The following is a 17,491-nucleotide window of genomic DNA, read 5'->3' on the forward strand; positions in this document are numbered from 1 at the left end:
ATCAAAGGTTTGTATAAAGGGGGATAGTATTCAGACAGAAAAAGAACAAGAGCAAGGGGTTAAGATAAAAGTTAGACATTAGACAAAAAATACATGACAGACCTTGTAACTTGCTCAGTGAAGTGGTTGGCAAGTAGGGTGGTGACGTAGGGGTTTTCTACAAAGTTTAGAACGTCCCCTTTTCAAACAGGACCAGACCTCTCCCATTGGTTGAAGACTGGAATAATTTCTCCAACGGTCGCGGGAAGAGAAACAGTGGGTTGAACAAGTTTCTTGACAACACTTTATTTGTAAACAAATGTTAGATCGGACAACTTGTGAATAAATCTAATACGTTTTGACGACTGAAACGGATTCCATGTTTGGACTAAGTGAGCACGTTTCTTACTACTGAAGTAGTAAATGGATTGCTGAGAGCACAGCAACGTGGGCTGTCTGGATACTGGAAAACGCACGGGGCACAACAAGCGTGAAATGTTAGCAAGCTAACTTGCTAGCTTTCCTATCTGAAGAATACCGCTTTGGAAGCATAGCGATTGTGAACTTAATATTTCAAACGTGAGAAAGTCGTGCCATGGGCACAATAAGGAGGTTACGATACTAGAATATCAAACAAATTTTTCCACTGGCAGCAAACTTTGAGGACGCGTGGTTAGCTAGCTAGCAAACTCACTGGAGCATGAGTTTAAGTTGCCGATTGTTCGTCAGCACGTCACCGAAGATGGGACCTATTCGGCAGAGACTGGAATTTTCTCAGAGTGATGAAGATGAAGCAAATAGCATTGAAACGGAGACAGGCCTGAATGAATTAGATTCTCCTGTGCAATCGCATGCCAAAGAAAACCAAGATGTTCGCAACAGCACACTTCTACCTGCAACGGAGGAAGATGCAGCGCTGTGGGACGAGGAAGGCTTCGGTTGTTTGTCTCCGCTTAAATCTCCAGGGAGTTACATGATGAAGGGATCGCCTTCTCCAAGAAAAGGAGTGCGTGCATATTACAACAGCTCGCCGCCTGAGTTGTTATACAGCAGGGAAGACGAGACCAGCCCCAGATCACCTTTGCCTGATTGTCCCGACACGCCACCCCATAAAACCTTCAGAAAACTCAGGCTGTTCGATGTGCCTCACACGCCTAAGGTTGGTGTAAAACAACTCCGTTATAAATTACATGTAACATTGAGTTGGACCAGCTGCAGAATATTTTCTTTAACATGCGATTGACCTGTTTGTGTAGGTCCTTTGTATTGACGGTCCCCTGTATTGAACAACCCCTTCCCCTTGTTGTCGATTGACCTGTTTGTGTAGGTCCTCTGAATTCACGGTCCCCTGTATTGAACGACCCCTTCCCCATGTTGTCCAATCATGTAAATGGCGTTAGTTACTTATGTCATGTTTTTTTTGTCGGTCTATTTCAGAGTCTGCTGTCAAGGGCCAGAGCTGTGGCGTCCGTGTCTACAGTACACCGAGTTAACGTCTTCAGCAATGTGGACTCGTCGGGGAAACCCCACACAGCCAGCCGACGCAGACATACACCCATGATCAACATAAACCCGTTTACTCCTGACTCACTGCTCATCCAGACAGAAACACTCCAGAGGAAAACCCGCAAGAGGTCACATTGGAATGAGTAAGTAATCCTGCCTGGCTGTGGAACAACTAGGAGGGATCTTGTGAGTTTTGTTGAGGCAACTGACTCACTATACTGATCACTTTCTACTGTGTTGGGCTCTCGGTTTATTTGGAAGAACAAGAATGCCGGTTTACAGCCAGAAGTTATCTTGGTGAACTTGGCTATTTTTTCAAGTATTTTAACCTGTGAAACCATCATTCCTTAACACTTACACCTACTTAACTTGGTTTGAACTTAACTACAAACCAACTAACTTATAACATTGTTGCACGTGACTAAATGCTGAATTATAGATTTCTGTGTGGATGTTTGGAACTCATTCAAACAGCACTATTGACAAGGCCACAGTTGAATTAAATACCTGCCCCTGAGAGGTTCGTTAAATCGGTTGGCTATTGCTTGACTAGAAGTTGGCAGCCAGCCGAAGCCACATGGTCACACACTCCCCATGTGCGCTTGTAGTGTTTCCTGCTGCCCTCTAGTGTCTCTCATGTGACATAACACCTATGGTCTTTTGTGCCTCCTCAGCTCCTGTGGTGAGGACATGGAAGTAAGTGATGCAGAGTTTGAGGAGGACATCATTCCCCCATCCAAGGTACATTTCGAAATCCCAATCACGACCGTTCCATTGTATTCCCAAAGAAATGCATTTCTTTCAGACGTGTTCATCTTGTAACGGCTTCGAACCTTTTTTGTGCAGAGAATGACTCTCTTAGACAGCAACATGATGTCTAGATACACCTCCGAGTTTCACGAGCTGGAGAAGATTGGATCGGGAGAGTTTGGCTCCGTCTTCAAGTGTGTGAAGAGACTGGATGGGTGCATCTACGCCATCAAATGCTCCAAGAAGCCTCTCGCTGGATCAGTAGACGAGTACGAGGATTTCTAAATTGTATGCCAGTTCCAAACCGCGTGTGGGGACATCTTTTTAAATATTCTGTGATTATTTGTGTGTCTCAGGCAGAATGCCCTTCGGGAGGTATATGCCCATGCTGTCTTGGGACAGCACCCACATGTGGTCCGGTACTACTCTGCCTGGTCCGAGGACGACCGCATGCTGATCCAGAACGAGTACTGTAACGGGGGAACGCTTGCCGATGAGGTCATGGAGAACTACAGAACGATGCACTTCTTCTCCGAACTGAAGCTGAAGGACCTGCTCCTGCAGGTGGCCCGGGGGCTGAAGTACATTCACTCCACTTCTCTGGTCCACATGGACATCAAGCCCAGTAAGTAACTGCTGTTTCCATAGCTTTCCTCATATGGTACATATTGTGTTATATCCAATATATGACTGTTGAAACCAACTATTGGATCCTTCTGGGAGGGGGGAAACGTGTCCTAAAACGACTTTAATTTTCCAGGCAACATCTTCCTGTCTCGGAGGATCGTGGTTTCCGTCGAGGAATTTGATGATGATGATGGAACCAATACAAACGTTGTTTACAAAATAGGTCAGTCTCTTGCGCAACATTTAGTTGTGATGCCTTTTTTCAAATCTCAAACGCACTGTTTTACGATCTGACTCTGGGGACTGACTCTAAAGTTGCCTGTGCTTGATTACCAGGGGATCTTGGACATGTGACCAGAGTAGACAACCCCCATGTCGAAGAAGGAGACAGCAGGTATCTGGCCAATGAAGTCTTGCAGGAGGTAAATAAAAGCACTTCCTCGTTCGGTCATTTTATACTGACCAAGGACAATACAAGTCTTGTTCTTTTGTTATTGTGGCTAAGCAAGCTATTAACCCAATCAACCTGTTTTTCCAGGACTACAGGAACCTCACGAAGGCGGATATTTTTGCCCTAGCACTGACTCTAATCAGTGCCTCAGGGGCAGAATCCCTTCCAAGCAATGGGGATAGGTGGCATGACATAAGACAAGGAAAACTGCCACATATTCCACAAGTGCTCTCGCACGAGTTCTTAAGTTTACTAAAGGTAGGAATTCCCCCCCCACATACTAGTGGCTAGATGCTTTCGAGCATACAAGACGTTGTATTACACGATCTCTCAAGTTTCGCTCTCTAAGGCTTCCTTCAGGATGTTGTTTTTAACGGTGTCTTTTGGTCTGCAGTTGATGATCCACCCTGACCCCGAGCGGAGGCCGTCGGCATCAGCCCTCACCAAGCACCCGGTCCTCCTCACCGCCTCGCGCATGAGTGCCGACCAGCTGCGGGTGGAACTCAACGCGGAGAAGTTCAAAAATGCACTACTGCAAAAGTGCGTATATTTACATTTACATTTGTGCATTTAGCAGACGCTTTTATCCAAAGCGACTTCCAAGAGAGAGCTTTACAAAAGAGCATAGGTCACTGATCATAACAATGAGGTAGTCCCAAACATTGCAAGCAGCAAAAACATGAAGCATACATTGTGGAAAACTAAACAAGTGCCAAAAGGGAAGACCCATAAGAGCATGCAGTTATACAAGTTTACAAATTAAAACAACATGAACCACAATACATTTACTACCCCACGGTTGTTTACCTGTCTATTCGATGCACCCCGACAAGCCATGAAGAATGACTTCCCAGGTGAAGCCAGGTTTTTCCCCCTCCAGCGACGGAGCGTTTCTCTTGACTTGTGAGCGTTCCACGGTTGTTGACGTCCTGTGTTCGTCCTCTTGCAGGGAGCTGAAGAAGGCCCAGCTGGCCAAGGTGGCAGCTGAGGAGAAGATCCTGCACACGGACCGGATCCTGACCCGCTCCACCCTGCAGACCAGCAGGAGCTCCAGGCTCATTGGCAAGAAGATGAACCGCTCTGTTAGCCTGACCATCTACTGACAAGGCCTGACCCAGAGCCCAGCTCCAGAACTGGGAAGCGGCTGTCTCAGACTGGGAGAACCTGGAAGAAGGGCCGGCAAACCTGACTGAACGTGCGCGCCCGCGCGCACACACACTTACCATGAATGATAGTTCATTCATGCTAGATGGGTACTTTGAGAATTGTAAATTCAGTGGACCAAATGCACGCCACTCGTAAAGTGTGGAGCACTTGGGATATGCTGTTGAATGATGTGGGGTGGGGGGGGGTTTAATTGATTCTTCCAGTTAGTGTGAGGGGTTGGGACTGTGTGATGTTGCACCTTACAGCCTGTGATATGTACCTGAAGACAGGTAATGAAACTGGACCATTGCACTTTGAATCTAATGGGTGAACTTGCCTTAAAAAAAAAAAAAACCTGCTGCTATGTATGTGGTTTGTCTTTCAGTGTGATGAAGTTCAGTGAGTTTATATATCATACATATTTCAAAGTGTCTGTTTCTTTTAAACACAATTCTGGTCTAGTTTGTCATCATTTAGGTCTATTACAGTATTTTCATTATGTACAGAGTTGTGTACACTTTGTTTTTTCTAAACTCATTCATAATTCATGATGAGCTGATCATTCGTGAAAGAAGCGATTGATACAGGTCAATCATGGAATGTTTTTATCGGTCTGATTTATCATTTGTACTTTCAATATGATGTATGGAGAAATTGAATGCCTGTTGAAGTCAGTATTTTAAGCTGTTTAAATCCTTAACTACATATGTAGCATTCATTTAGCCGTTTGAGTTTTGTTAACTGTGAAAACATCATTACAATGATGCATATTATGCATGTAGATATTCTGATAACGTTTGGTTTAATGTTACCGGTTCCTCCTTAATAAATTCGCTTTTTCACTTGAATCCTTTAATTGTTATCATTTCACTTTTGACACTAGATTAAGCACTAATGTCAATTTTACCCTTTTTGGACCCTTTTTAACATAGAGTATAATTGCCGGATCTTAACAGATGTATGTTTTCATGAAGGGTTATAAGGTCGCAACGTGCATGTCTTTCCGAAAAGACAGCGGTGACACCGTGGTCACGTGACAGTCGGTATCTAATTTTAAGTGAACTGTCTGAAGTTGTACTTGCTCAGAGGACGACGATAGCTCCGAACGTTGAAATGGGATCGAGGGACGAACTTTTGAAGCCAATATGGCACGCGTTCACGGCTCTGGATGTGGATCAAAGTGGAAAGGTTTCCAAATCTCAGTTGAAGGTATGTTAACTAGTTTACAAACGGAGCAAATCAGTATTTGTTTAGATACATTTGTTAAATGTAGAGATTTAAATCAGTACGTGACATGAAGCGGACAGAAACAAATATCCCATGTGTGGTCGCATACAACCACTCTATTCAGTTATTAACTTTATTCCAAAATATAATTGTGAGAAATCGTCTCGTAGCAGATGCAGTTGTGAATAGGGAACTAGATAAGCAGACTGTAGACTAGACCATTTTTCCTGGTGTTCGGTGATGATCTCAATACGTTAACTGCATTTTGTGTATCATGGCATTGTTCAGACCAGTTTCCTCTAGTTTTAGGGAAGTTTGTGAAATTTATGACACTGGAGTCAGCACTAGACAGCAGAATGTGCTGACAAGTCACCTTAAACGTAAACTCATTCTTTCAGTCACCAGCTTACTGATGCCCCATGTATTTGCCACAAAAACAGATATAAAGCCAATCATTTTTTTCAGGCTAGTTCAATAATAAAAAATCGTCTCAAAGTCTCACCCAGCAGAGCGTTTTTTTGATCCACAATCGATGCCTTTTTGTTGATCATGTAATGCTGACTGTAACTAAGAGGAATTAAAGGGAAGTAGAAATGTTCTGGCTGTGAGAACCTGTCTGGAAAGGGAGGGCAGGGCTTGTTTTCCTGTTTGGGCCTGGGCCCTTAATGCCAGGACCTGATAAAGACGCAGTCTGCCTGCCACCAGACTGCCTGTGGAGGGGTCCTGCAACCGCACAACACTGCTGAAGGAAAACCCCAATTCAGCACTTACGACACAGTGAAAACACTCCATTGTTACTCTTGTGTTTGTTAATTCAATGGCCAGATGTCCAGATGGGTGTTTTTGTCAAGATTTGAAACATATTTTGAGAACACACTACTTTTCAAAGATGGAAAAGATTTCTATCATAAACAAATGTTGTTGACAAGAACGGACAAGGTGACACATGGTGCTTGAAATGATGAAAGCACATGCTTTCATGTTCATCACCATCCATGTGGATTGAGTGGTGGGGGAATTCTGATAGTGGCTAATTATATTTTCTAAAGACAAAGTTTCAACTGTATACCTGCTTGATCTGATGATAACACATACATTCCATCAGTGTGTGGCTTTGATGTACAGTGGGACCATTTTTATAGTTGCCGATCATATTCTATAAAAAGCATGATTCCTGCTGTGTTCATAAAATAGTAGATGCTCTACTGACTTGTATAATGACCCGTGTGTGCCAGGTGCTGTCTCACAACCTGTGTACTGTGATGAAGATCGCACATGACCCTGTGGCCCTGGAAAGTCACTTTAAGGATGACGACGAGGGGCCTGTGTCCAACCAGGGCTACATGCCCTATCTCAGCAGATTCATACTGGACAAGGTGAGCTCACAGGCTGCATTGGCTGCCTTCTCGACCTCCCTTTTTAAAACGACTTTTTATTGTTTTAATAGAGCTCTGGTTGGTGTCTGCTATTAGCATGGATGACTAAAATGGCAAGTGTGACAAAATAACAGAGGATTTTCATGCCAATTGTGAGACACGATGATAAATGTATCATCACAGTGGAGCTCTGTGGTTCTGGTCTCAAGGACAGCGCCACAGTCGGATAAATAATCTGCCAACAATGCAACTTCTAAGTAACATGCTCATCTTTTCAAATGTTTGTCAGCGGTCATGAATGCACTGCTGAGATGGTTCACACCAGTAAAGAAACAGACAAGTGCGATGGCAGGGTTTGTCTGAATCTGTTTTTCTTCCCCACAACAATCTGGCCTTCAATGGGATTATTGTCCTGGGCTCTCTAATTAGCAAACTGTCTGATGCAACCCACATCTGTTGGTGTACAGTGAGGCCTGCCAACGGTCTCCATGGCAATATAACCAACACTGATGTCAATTAGTAAACTGCTTGAGTTCAGCACTATTTGTACTTGGAGGCTATTTCCTTGCCTTTCTCTCTCGGAATCTGACTTGAATTGAAATGAAGAGCTAAAGAACATTGTTTGTACTTCACATCCTGTGAGCTAAGGCATGTGAAAGCACCAGAATGTTAACCTCCCACTTAATACTTGTAAACACGGTACCCTCCCCGATACTGAAGGGTTTTATTTTCCAAGCTTTTCCAGTCTAAGGTATTTTTCTTGTGTGACCTGAAAATACAGCAATCCTTTCACTGTTCTGTAGGTCCAGAACAACTTTGACCTGCAGGAGTTCAACAAGATGTGCTGGACTCTGTGTTTCAAGAAGAACATCACCACCAACCACCTTCTCATCTCCAACCATGATGCCTTCAAGGTGTGGTGCATCTTCAACTTCCTGTCAGAAGACCGGTACCCTCTGGTCATCGTCATTGAAGAAGTAAGTCACGAGGACAGCTTCCACTCTGTGGACACAAACATGCCCTCAAAACATCTTGCCTTTCTTGGGAAATACACAAATGGGTCAACAGAGCAGGGAAACTGGACGAGTACAGGATCTGATCATATTATCTGCTGCATGCTGAACCTCACACTGATTGATTGTAACGAAGCACTATAAATATGCCCACCTGTCCTTTAGTGAATAAGAGAAAACAATGTGATTTTATCTGAATAACTAATTTATACTGAATAGGAATAATATCACAAACCTTTTCAAATTCTACCACACCTCTCAGATTGAATACTTCTTGCGAAAGCTGACCGAGGCCATGGTAGGAAGTTGGAACGAGGAGTTGTTTGAGGAATACAAGCTGGCCCTGACCAAGAAGAACGGCTGTCTGAATGTGTGGGAGCTGATTGAGCTGGTGGGCATGGGTCACTTCAGCAAGGGGATGACCAGCCAGACCCGTGCCATGGGCATCTCCGAGGTCTTCCAGGAGCTCATACTGGACGTTCTCAAACAGGTGAGAACCTCTCTCGCTGGTCATATCTGCACGGGAGACGATGAAGATGTTTCGTGGCCTGTATCGTGCTGAACGTTGCCTTCCTTTGTAGGGCTATATGTTGAAGAAAGGCCATAAAAGGAAGAACTGGACCGAACGTTGGTTTGTGCTTCGACCCAGCAACATTTCTTACTATGTGAGCGAGGACATGGTGGACAAGAAGGGAGACATTGTATTGGACCGCAACTGTTGTGTGGAGGTGAGGGTTTATCTATACCCCCGTCTAACTAAAACAATGGAGGCTTATCACTTGATAACGGGTGATATCCATCCAGTGGGTCCACAGAGGAGAACAAGAGAATTCCACATCCCACCATGTCACATAGCAGCTACTTCCTGTTAGCGCAATCTTGCTATATCACAATCCTCACGTGCCAACAGCGTGAGGACGGTTCGAATTTCTGCTAGACCCACCTTTTGTCCACAAGCTTCCTTTAGCATTGTTCACGGGGTCAGCCTAAGGAAGTGTGTGTTGAGTGTGTGTGTGACGCCTGCTTCTCTCTGCAGTCTCTACCAGACAAGGAGGGGAAGAAATGCCTCTTCATAATCAAGTGCTCGACCAAAAGTTTTGAGATCAGCGCCTCGGACAAGAAGAAGAAGCAGGAGTGGACCCAAGGTAGAGAGCTCTCACCTCCAGTCCTCTGACACCTATGTAGGCCCATAGGATCTCTGCTGTGGGGACAATGGCACACCCTCTTCCTAAACACTCCCTGGGTTTCCCCAACTGTGTTCTTATCAGTATGTAGACTGAAGTAGTACTAAAACGCGTAACTGGAGCCTTTTATCAGAGCTGTATCTCCCTTCTGATGTCCTCATCTCCCCTTCCTTCAACTGTTCCCTCCCTCCCTCCCCTACGCCCCAGCCATCCAGACGTGTGTCCAGCTGCTGAGGCTGGGGCTGCCCGCCCCGCACCGCGAGGCCCGCCTCCGGCGCAGGGAGCTCCGTCAGAAGCAGCAGGCGGAGCAGGAGGAGCTGGAGGAGAGGATGAGGCACCTCCAGACCGCCAACGAGAGCAAACAGAGGCAGCTGGAGTCCATGAGGAAGGTACTTCCCTTCCTCACGCCTGGGTGCCACTCCTCCACCCCCCCCCCTTCCCCCATGGAACTGTGGCCTGTTTGTTTAGCCCATTGATTCCCTGACCTTTTGCTCCGCAGCCAATTGCAGTCGGTGTCGGTTTTGCCAGTTGTAAATGTGGATGCAGTCAACTGTCCTGGGTTACAACTCCGCTAAAGAATGTTGATTGTATGACGTAAGGTGTGTGTGTGACACGTTTGGGTGTGGGCGATGTCCTAGTGGCCTAGCTTGTTTTTCCAGGTGCTAAATTTAGTTTCCTTGCTAATGTTCTTCATTGGTTGCATGGCCAATGATTTATTCAGTACTGTCGTATTGAAGTTGCCTACTCTACCCTTCTCTACTTGACAGGGAAATGCAGGGGAAAGTTTTCTTGCCCTGTAATGATGATACAACTACCAGTCTAATCACTCATTTGTTCTGACCTCAGGCATCTCACACTGACCTGTAAGAAGTAACGTCATCCAGACAACACAGGCAGTTTAGTCTTGTTTAGAGCCTGCCCTCGTATCTGGGACAGTGGCCTAGAGAGGTGTGGCAGTGTGACCAGTTAAGACAATAGCGTGAGTGTGCAGGCAAGTTCACCCCTTCTCACTGCTTTCTGTTAGATTGAACAGAATGGAAGGTCAGTGCTTACCCAGAACCCACCCACAGTCCTTTCCTGGCTTGGGGGAAAAAATATGCTTCCTTCTTCTCTCTGAAATACCTCACCCATAAAGGGTTGTAAGGAGTTATGGGGTCTGTGGTTTCTGTCATGTACGGTTTATCCCTCTTACAAGACTTTAATTCCCCTATACAAATGATAAAATAGAAAGTAATGTTCATAATGTGTAACTGGTCTTGTAATTATTGTAGTTTGACCCCTGTGTTGAGCTTCCACATACCATTTTCAAACAGCAAAGGAAGAATGACGTTGTGTTCAATAAAAGCAAAGCAGGGAAGCAGAAGTTGAAACTCCAGATGCAAATATGCCATGCTAAGTAGCACCTGTGAAGGGGTTCCAAAGAGTGTTCTAAAGGGGGTTTCAATACGGCGATAAAATTACCCACTTCCTCTTTATCTGAACATCTGCCTGTATGTCTTCCTATGCATGTGTGTTTCTTAATACTGCCTAGCCTACATTACTTAGAATTTAGATTATTTATTTTGGTCCAGATACGATTGCGTCAAGAAATGATGGGTTGGTATTTCCTAAACGTTCAAACCTCTTTAAAGTAGAGCTTGACACTTGAATTGCTCTTGACCTAGGTGTGTTGCCTGTCCACTTTCCAATGTCAAATCAGTTGTGTTTTAACAGTAGGCTACTTCAAGGAACATTCTATCATCCAGAGTCCTGATAGTTGTATTTTTTAAAGGGTTAAAAACGTTCTCCTTGTCATGATGATGTGGCATCTATTTCTCGTTGAACACAAAAAGCTCCTCAAACAAGTCCAGGAACAAGTTTTTTTTTCAAGCCTCCTTGTTGGACCAAGTGAGGGTTTCCTTAGCAGGTGGTGTAAACCTGCTACCAACAACCTCCTCCTCTCTGTCCCTGACAGACACTGGAGGGCGAGGCGTCCAGAGCTGCCATGGAGGAGCAGAGAAGGAAGGAGACCCAGGAGCAATTGCAGGACCGCTACCGAACGGACTTGGAGAGAGAGAAGATGGTAACGTTGGCACCAAACTAAGACTTGTTTCAAAAGAAGACTGGGTTGAGTTCTCAGAGTTGACTTAATTGTTTAATTTGAGGACTTCCTGTTTTGTCTAACCAGACATACTGGAAATGCTTACTCAAACAGTAGTCAACCGTGGGAAAACATTTGGTGAATCTTGGTAAAAAACCTTAGTCGACCTCAGCTGCTAGTCTCAAGACTTTGAGTCACCGGTGGTTGAGATGAGCAATACCAAATATTCTATTCTTACCAGTGTGTGACGGTGTGCACTCCTTCAGGTGCGTCAGCAGATGGAGGAGCAGATGGCTCAGAAGTCCAGCGAGCTAGAGCAGTACCTGCAGCGGGTGAAGGAGCTGGAGGCCATGTACGCCCGCCTGGAGGAGGCGCTGGAGGACGAGAGGCAGGCCAGGCTGGACGAGGAGGCCATGCGCAAACTGCAAGCTCGGTCAGGCCCCTGCTACACACACACACACACAGTACACACAGTGCAGTCATCCAAGCACGCACCCCACTTGCATTGAGTCCCATTGCAATACTGGCATTGAAGCTGGACATGCATAATCATGCCTTGTTGTGTGTGTGTCACTCACTTAGATTACTGGAGGAAGAGTCAGCGAAGCGGGCCGAGCTGGAGCAGATTCACCTGCAGCAGCAGCGGGTCATGTCCCAGACCCAGGCTGAGAAGCAGGAGCTGGAGAGCGAGCAGCTGGCCAAGGAGCAGGCCCTGCAGGCAGCCATGCTGCAGCTGGAGAGCCTGGAGAGGGAGAGGCAGGGCGCGCTGGCCCAGTACCAGGTGAGGGAGCCCCCCCCTCCTGGACCTGTCAACCACAGCTGTCACCGCGAGGACCATGTCTCGCTGGCTTGTGTAGTTGACATGCCTTTTAGGGTTTTTGTCATTGTTCATATAAACAAATTCTTAAACGTGTTTTTTTTTTAAGGTTAGGGTTAAGTACTTTTTCCTTAAAATGTGCTAGCATATAAGGTTTGTTTTTCAACTTTTTTTTTTTTTTTGAAACATGTTTGGTTCAAAGTTATTTTGTATTGCTATGAAGTTGTTAAATGCAACAACTGCTCTTTAACTGTTCCTGCCTGAGCCCCACCCCGACAATGCAAAACTGACCCCAAAGTGGTTTAGCATCTAACAGCCAACTGCCGAGTCAAGTTCCCCTTCTCAGAAACTGACACAAGTATATTCTCGGGACATCGAGTGGTGAATACCACCACCTCAGATATCTCACCACTGTTTCTGTAATGCAGGAGGTCACTAAGAAACGAGAGCAGGCAGCGAGCAAAACCAGGAGCTGGAAGGACAAGGTGATCAAGCATGAAGGCCTGGTCCGTCTCATCCAACCAGGTAGGAACGGCAGGCGACAAGTCACGTCACGTCCAAATCTACCCGTTTCTATTCCACCGCCCGCGTTTGACCTCCATTTGTCGTTGGTCCCCTCTAACCCCTGCAGGCAGCAAGGGCCCCCAGCTGATCACGAACTGGGGCCCAGCCTCCTTCACAGACACGGAGCTGGAACTGAGGAAGAAGTCCTGGCAGGAGAAGAAGACCCAGGAGCCGCAGGAACAGTAGAGTCATCAGGAGCCCCATGCAGAGTAGACCACGCCACTCACGCCTGGACCGTTCATCATAGGCCTACGTGTTGTAGCATCTTAATACTGTACTGACAAGGATGTTGTTGTGAATTAACTCACGGGGCCACCGCTTTGACATTTCCAGTTGTTTGATTGACTGTTCCCTGGTTCAACAACAAATGTTCTAAAACAAGCCACAAAGTTGTGTGTGTGTGGGGGGGGGGGGGGGGGGGGGGGGGGGGGGGGGGGAAATGTGCTCAAATCTTTGTATTTTTAAACTGTTAACAATACTGCCATGCTTTTTATACAAAATGAGTATTCCTTTGGAAAAATGTCCACGTTTTATGCCATGTGTATCTGACTCTTTTGATTACCATTGTTAAATCTACCGAGAGCATTGCTTAAGTGGGCATTTGTGAAACATGGATTAGTGATTACACTGAAAATCACACATTAGCGGTAACAATAAAACAGTTTGGATCTTGTTGCAGTGTATGACCACTAGGTGGCACTGTAGGCATGGATAACAAGAACCTTCACATGCTTTTTGGGGCTGAAAGTATCTGCGTGGTGGAAACCTCACATGAAGGAGGGCTGAGTGTAGATAAGTGGACCACAGTCAGACCTTCCATCTGAGTCCAGCCAGCTCTGCTCTCTCCTGTCCAGGCTGCTCTCTCCTGTCCAGGGCTGCTCTCTCCTGTCCAGACTGCTCTCTCCTGTCCAGGGCTGCTCTCTCCTGTCCAGGGCTGCTCTCTCCTGTCCAGACTGCTCTCTCCTGTCCAGCTCTGCTCTCTCCTGTCCAGGGCTGCTCTCTCCTGTCCAGGCTGCTCTCTCCTGTCCAGGGCTGCTCTCTCCTGTCCAGACTGCTCTCTCCTGTCCAGCTCTGCTCTCTCCTGTCCAGGGCTGCTCTCTCCTGTCCAGGCTGCTCTCTCCTGTCCAGGGCTGCTCTCTCCTGTCCAGGCTGCTCTCTCCTGTCCAGGCTGCCTCTCTCCTGTCCAGGGCTGCTCTCTCCTGTCCAGACTGCTCTCTCCTGTCCAGGCTGCTCTCTCCTGTCCAGACTGCTCTCTCCTGTCCAGGGCTGCTCTCTCCTGTCCAGGCTGCTCTCTCCTGTCCAGACTGCTCTCTCCTGTCCAGGGCTGCTCTCTCCTGTCCAGGCTGCTCTCTCCTGTCCAGGGCTGCTCTCTCCTGTCCAGACTGCTCTCTCCTGTCCAGGGCTGCTCTCTCCTGTCCAGGCTGCTCTCTCCTGTCCAGACTGCTCTCTCCTGTCCAGGCTGCTCTCTCCTGTCCAGGCTGCCTGTGTCCCTCCACCCTGCTACGAGTCAAACGGTCTAAAGATCTCGGTCCGCAGCCCTGCGTCTGACTGTGATCAGCGTCGAGGCGGTGACCACGGTGATGGGTGAGCTCCGACGGTTTTTCACTCATCCGTAGGACGCACTCGATGACGGGCAGACATCGTCTGTGTCAAGTGGCTGTCGGAAGACTACATCCTGTGCCAGAAGACCACCACTGAAAGATGTCTCCCCTCCATTGACACGCTCGTTAAGAACCGTGAGCCCTTTGCTGTCATGTCTGAACGGGTGACATGTAATAATTGTTTGTAGTTTGCCAACTGTCTCAGCGCCTGTATCCTTGGAGTGCATGAACTCCTCTACTGATTCAACGTTTACAGCTTGGCTTTACGTTTCTGAAATGACCCTATGAAGACACACTGCATGGCACAATGTTAATGTAACTGTAAACCAAGGGCATGTATTCACCAAAGATACTTAGCCTTAGAGGAGGGGAAACTGTAGAGCTTGCTATGCACACGAGAACCTGGACTCTTTATCACCCGCCCAGAGTGTCACAACAAACCAACAGACTCGACAATAACATCACTGTATTCCTGGCATCTGAAAGGATGTATGGTGTGTGTGTCTGTGTGTGTCCTTATCTTCTCACCGGCTCGGGTGTCTCCTCTCTGATGTCTGGCGCTAACAGTGGAGGACTTGTTCAACTATCTGACTCCATCATCAGGGCCGGAGTCAGGCTGCGTGCTGGGATGAGGGTCTTGCGATGACACAGGGCGGCAGGCAGCGCTGTGGAAGGTCTATGGCAAGACCGTCAGTACACAGCGGGCTTGCCAAGGCCGTCCCCACACATGCACGCATCCATCAGAGATGTGCAGGGGAGACGGGAGACCTCCTGGGGCTGGCATCTGGAGTCTGACAGGGCGATCCCGCTCACCAGTCGAGCCCAGCCCGTGTTGTGTTCTGCTGAAACTGAAGTGCTCGCTGACGCATCGATTTGGAATGTGGCGCATCGATAGATAGAAACTGCAAAGCGTTGAGCCCGTGTCCTTTTAAGGCCTTGCTTGTTTGCATGGTTGGCCATCATTCAAATGATATACCGCAAGGCATTGTCTTACACAATGATAGAATCTGAAATTTGATTGTTGGGTCCCAATTGGACTCCACATTTTCCATAAACCATCCCCCCTCCTTTCCTAAACACAGGATGACTGATCCAGGATTGCAGTGAGATACAAAATGGACAAACACCAACATACACATGCATGCGAAAATGAAAAATGTTATCGTGAAAAACGTCGAACAACACATGATTTGAAGTGTTTTGACCTGGTGTTTGATTACTTCTAGATTTACTGTAGAGAGATTTAATGTTCACATTTCTCCAGTTAGAAAGCTTAGAGGGTGTATGCGAGGCAATATATCTAAGGCTCTGTAAAAAAAGAAAAATGCACGTTTTTATTAGACGTGATTCAAACTGTTTTCAGTACACAGAGTTGGAGGAATGGAAGGGTTTATCTCCATGGCTTAATTGCACAAGCCTCGACATTCCAAAAAGAGTCAAAAATATCTCCGCTCATCCAACCCTGGTGTTGTGTGTCCTTGATACCCGCATCAGGCTCAATTGACGGACAGCCAACAGATTCTCGTCTAAACAGATTTGAAATGGGAACATTCTTGAGGATGGTCTGCTCGTAGATAAATCTCTGGCAGATGCTAGGTTTCTGGTCGAGATGCGTTCCCACGGCGACGTCACAAGCCTGAAGGGCTGGCTGCATGTTCGGCTGCAGACCGTGGTGGACTGGACCCCTCGGCCCAGCCTGGAGGGCTGTGGGTCACTGACCAGAGGGGCAGCGTGACATCAGTACATGGATGGCCACAGACTAATGGCAGCAAGTGGGCCAAGGAAAAACCAGCCCAGCATTGTCTCTCCCCCCTGAAGGCTGTAAATGATTTTTGATATGGTCTTCCTCCGGTGTAGGGGGTGAGGGCCTGGGAGATATTCCAAGCCTCACTGATTCAGGACATGGATCGCCAGTACGTGACACTCAAAAACTACGAGTCATGGGCCGGGTGCATTCCTCGACAAAGTGTCTCCTCATTTCTGTCCTCCTCGTCAGCCACCCCAGAGTCCCAGAGCCCCAGAGCCCCAGAGCCCCAGAGCCCAGAGCCCCAGAACCCCAGAGCCCAGAGCCCCAGAGCCCCACAGCCCAGAGCCCCACAGCCCCACAGCCCAGAGCGGAGCTGGAGGGCACCGAGTGAGAGAGCGCTCTGAGTGAGGAGCTGTTGTGGTGAGGATCAGAGCAGGTGCAGGAAGGGGGCCAGTGGGAGCTGTGAATCATCCCTGCGTGCCTGTGTCTCACGGAGCCAATGTGGCCTGGAAGCGAGGACAAATCACTGGGACCAACAAAAGACCAATAAAACAAATTGGTTCCGCGTAAACTGCATCGCACTCGTCATTCATCTGAAGGGTATTTTTAGGCCCCGAGACCCACATTCACAATTTATATTTAGAACAATCTTGGACTCTGGAACAAATAAAGAAGTGTAATAAATGAGTGTAAAATAATTGACCCAGATAGATTACCAGCAGATACGGGCTTGATTTCTGCTTTGATTAGAGGCATTATTCTCCTAACGAGTCCGGATGAATTACAGTGAGGTAATATGGAAAACATTCATCTGGTCGGTCATACTAAACTATCATTTTTCACATGGTATTGTATAACACAAGCGAGGTATTGGGAAAGCTGGAGAAAAAAACGGAGCTGCCTCATTGTTCAAGATCTCTTTGGCCCGTTAACTAGTACATCGGAAATCGTTTTTTGTCTTTTCCCTGCTGCCTTGCATTAACACAGGGCCGGGGAGGTTGTGAAACATTGACAAGGGTCTAATGTCACCAATCAGACATTCTCTAATACGGTAGATAATCCATCTGTATGCCGACACAGCTCCAACAGAGGGACTGTGGAGAGAGGCTGTGTAATATGTGGGCTGATGGACCTCCGACCACTTATTCTTCTCCAGGGAGCAGACGGTCCCAACTGCCCCATTCCTGAGAATCCAACCAGATCCTCACTTCCGCAGCCTCCCCCATACCCCCCCCCCCCCCCCCCCCCCCCCCCCCCCCCCCCCCCCCCCCCCCCCCAGACGGGGGCTGTAATCCCCGACCCCTCCAGGGGCTTTCTAAATATGGAGAGACCTGCCAGAGGGGCGTCTGTCCAGATGTCAGCCAGCTCAGTTCTGCACCTGCTCCCAGTCCTGGCCAGCTGGGGGAGAGCAGCTCAGGACCAG

The 17,491-nt window shown here is 47.3% G+C and overlaps 2 protein-coding genes across 2 annotated transcripts; both read left to right on the top strand.

Moving 5' to 3' along the window:
- Positions 1–195: 195 nt before the first annotated feature.
- Positions 196–5,299, top strand: LOC124481649 (wee1-like protein kinase 1-A). The gene is made up of 10 exons (XM_047041784.1): positions 196–1,138; positions 1,417–1,628; positions 2,160–2,226; positions 2,332–2,504; positions 2,592–2,860; positions 2,996–3,085; positions 3,199–3,284; positions 3,401–3,571; positions 3,708–3,853; positions 4,263–5,299. Exons 1-10 carry the CDS (start codon positions 680–682, stop codon positions 4,414–4,416), a joined length of 1,827 nt encoding a protein of 608 aa, XP_046897740.1. The 5' UTR covers positions 196–679; the 3' UTR covers positions 4,417–5,299.
- Positions 5,300–5,511: 212 nt separating this feature from the next.
- On the top strand, positions 5,512–13,122 carry swap70a (switching B cell complex subunit SWAP70a). The gene is made up of 12 exons (XM_047042713.1): positions 5,512–5,668; positions 6,922–7,062; positions 7,866–8,039; positions 8,338–8,565; positions 8,657–8,803; positions 9,112–9,220; positions 9,467–9,648; positions 11,214–11,321; positions 11,606–11,772; positions 11,922–12,120; positions 12,585–12,681; positions 12,788–13,122. Exons 1-12 carry the CDS (start codon positions 5,573–5,575, stop codon positions 12,904–12,906), a joined length of 1,767 nt encoding a protein of 588 aa, XP_046898669.1. The 5' UTR covers positions 5,512–5,572; the 3' UTR covers positions 12,907–13,122.
- The last annotated feature ends 4,369 nt before the right edge of the window (positions 13,123–17,491 follow it).

Source organism: Hypomesus transpacificus, chromosome 19 (genome assembly GCF_021917145.1).
Source record: "Hypomesus transpacificus isolate Combined female chromosome 19, fHypTra1, whole genome shotgun sequence".
Taxonomy (NCBI): Eukaryota; Metazoa; Chordata; class Actinopteri; order Osmeriformes; family Osmeridae; genus Hypomesus; species Hypomesus transpacificus.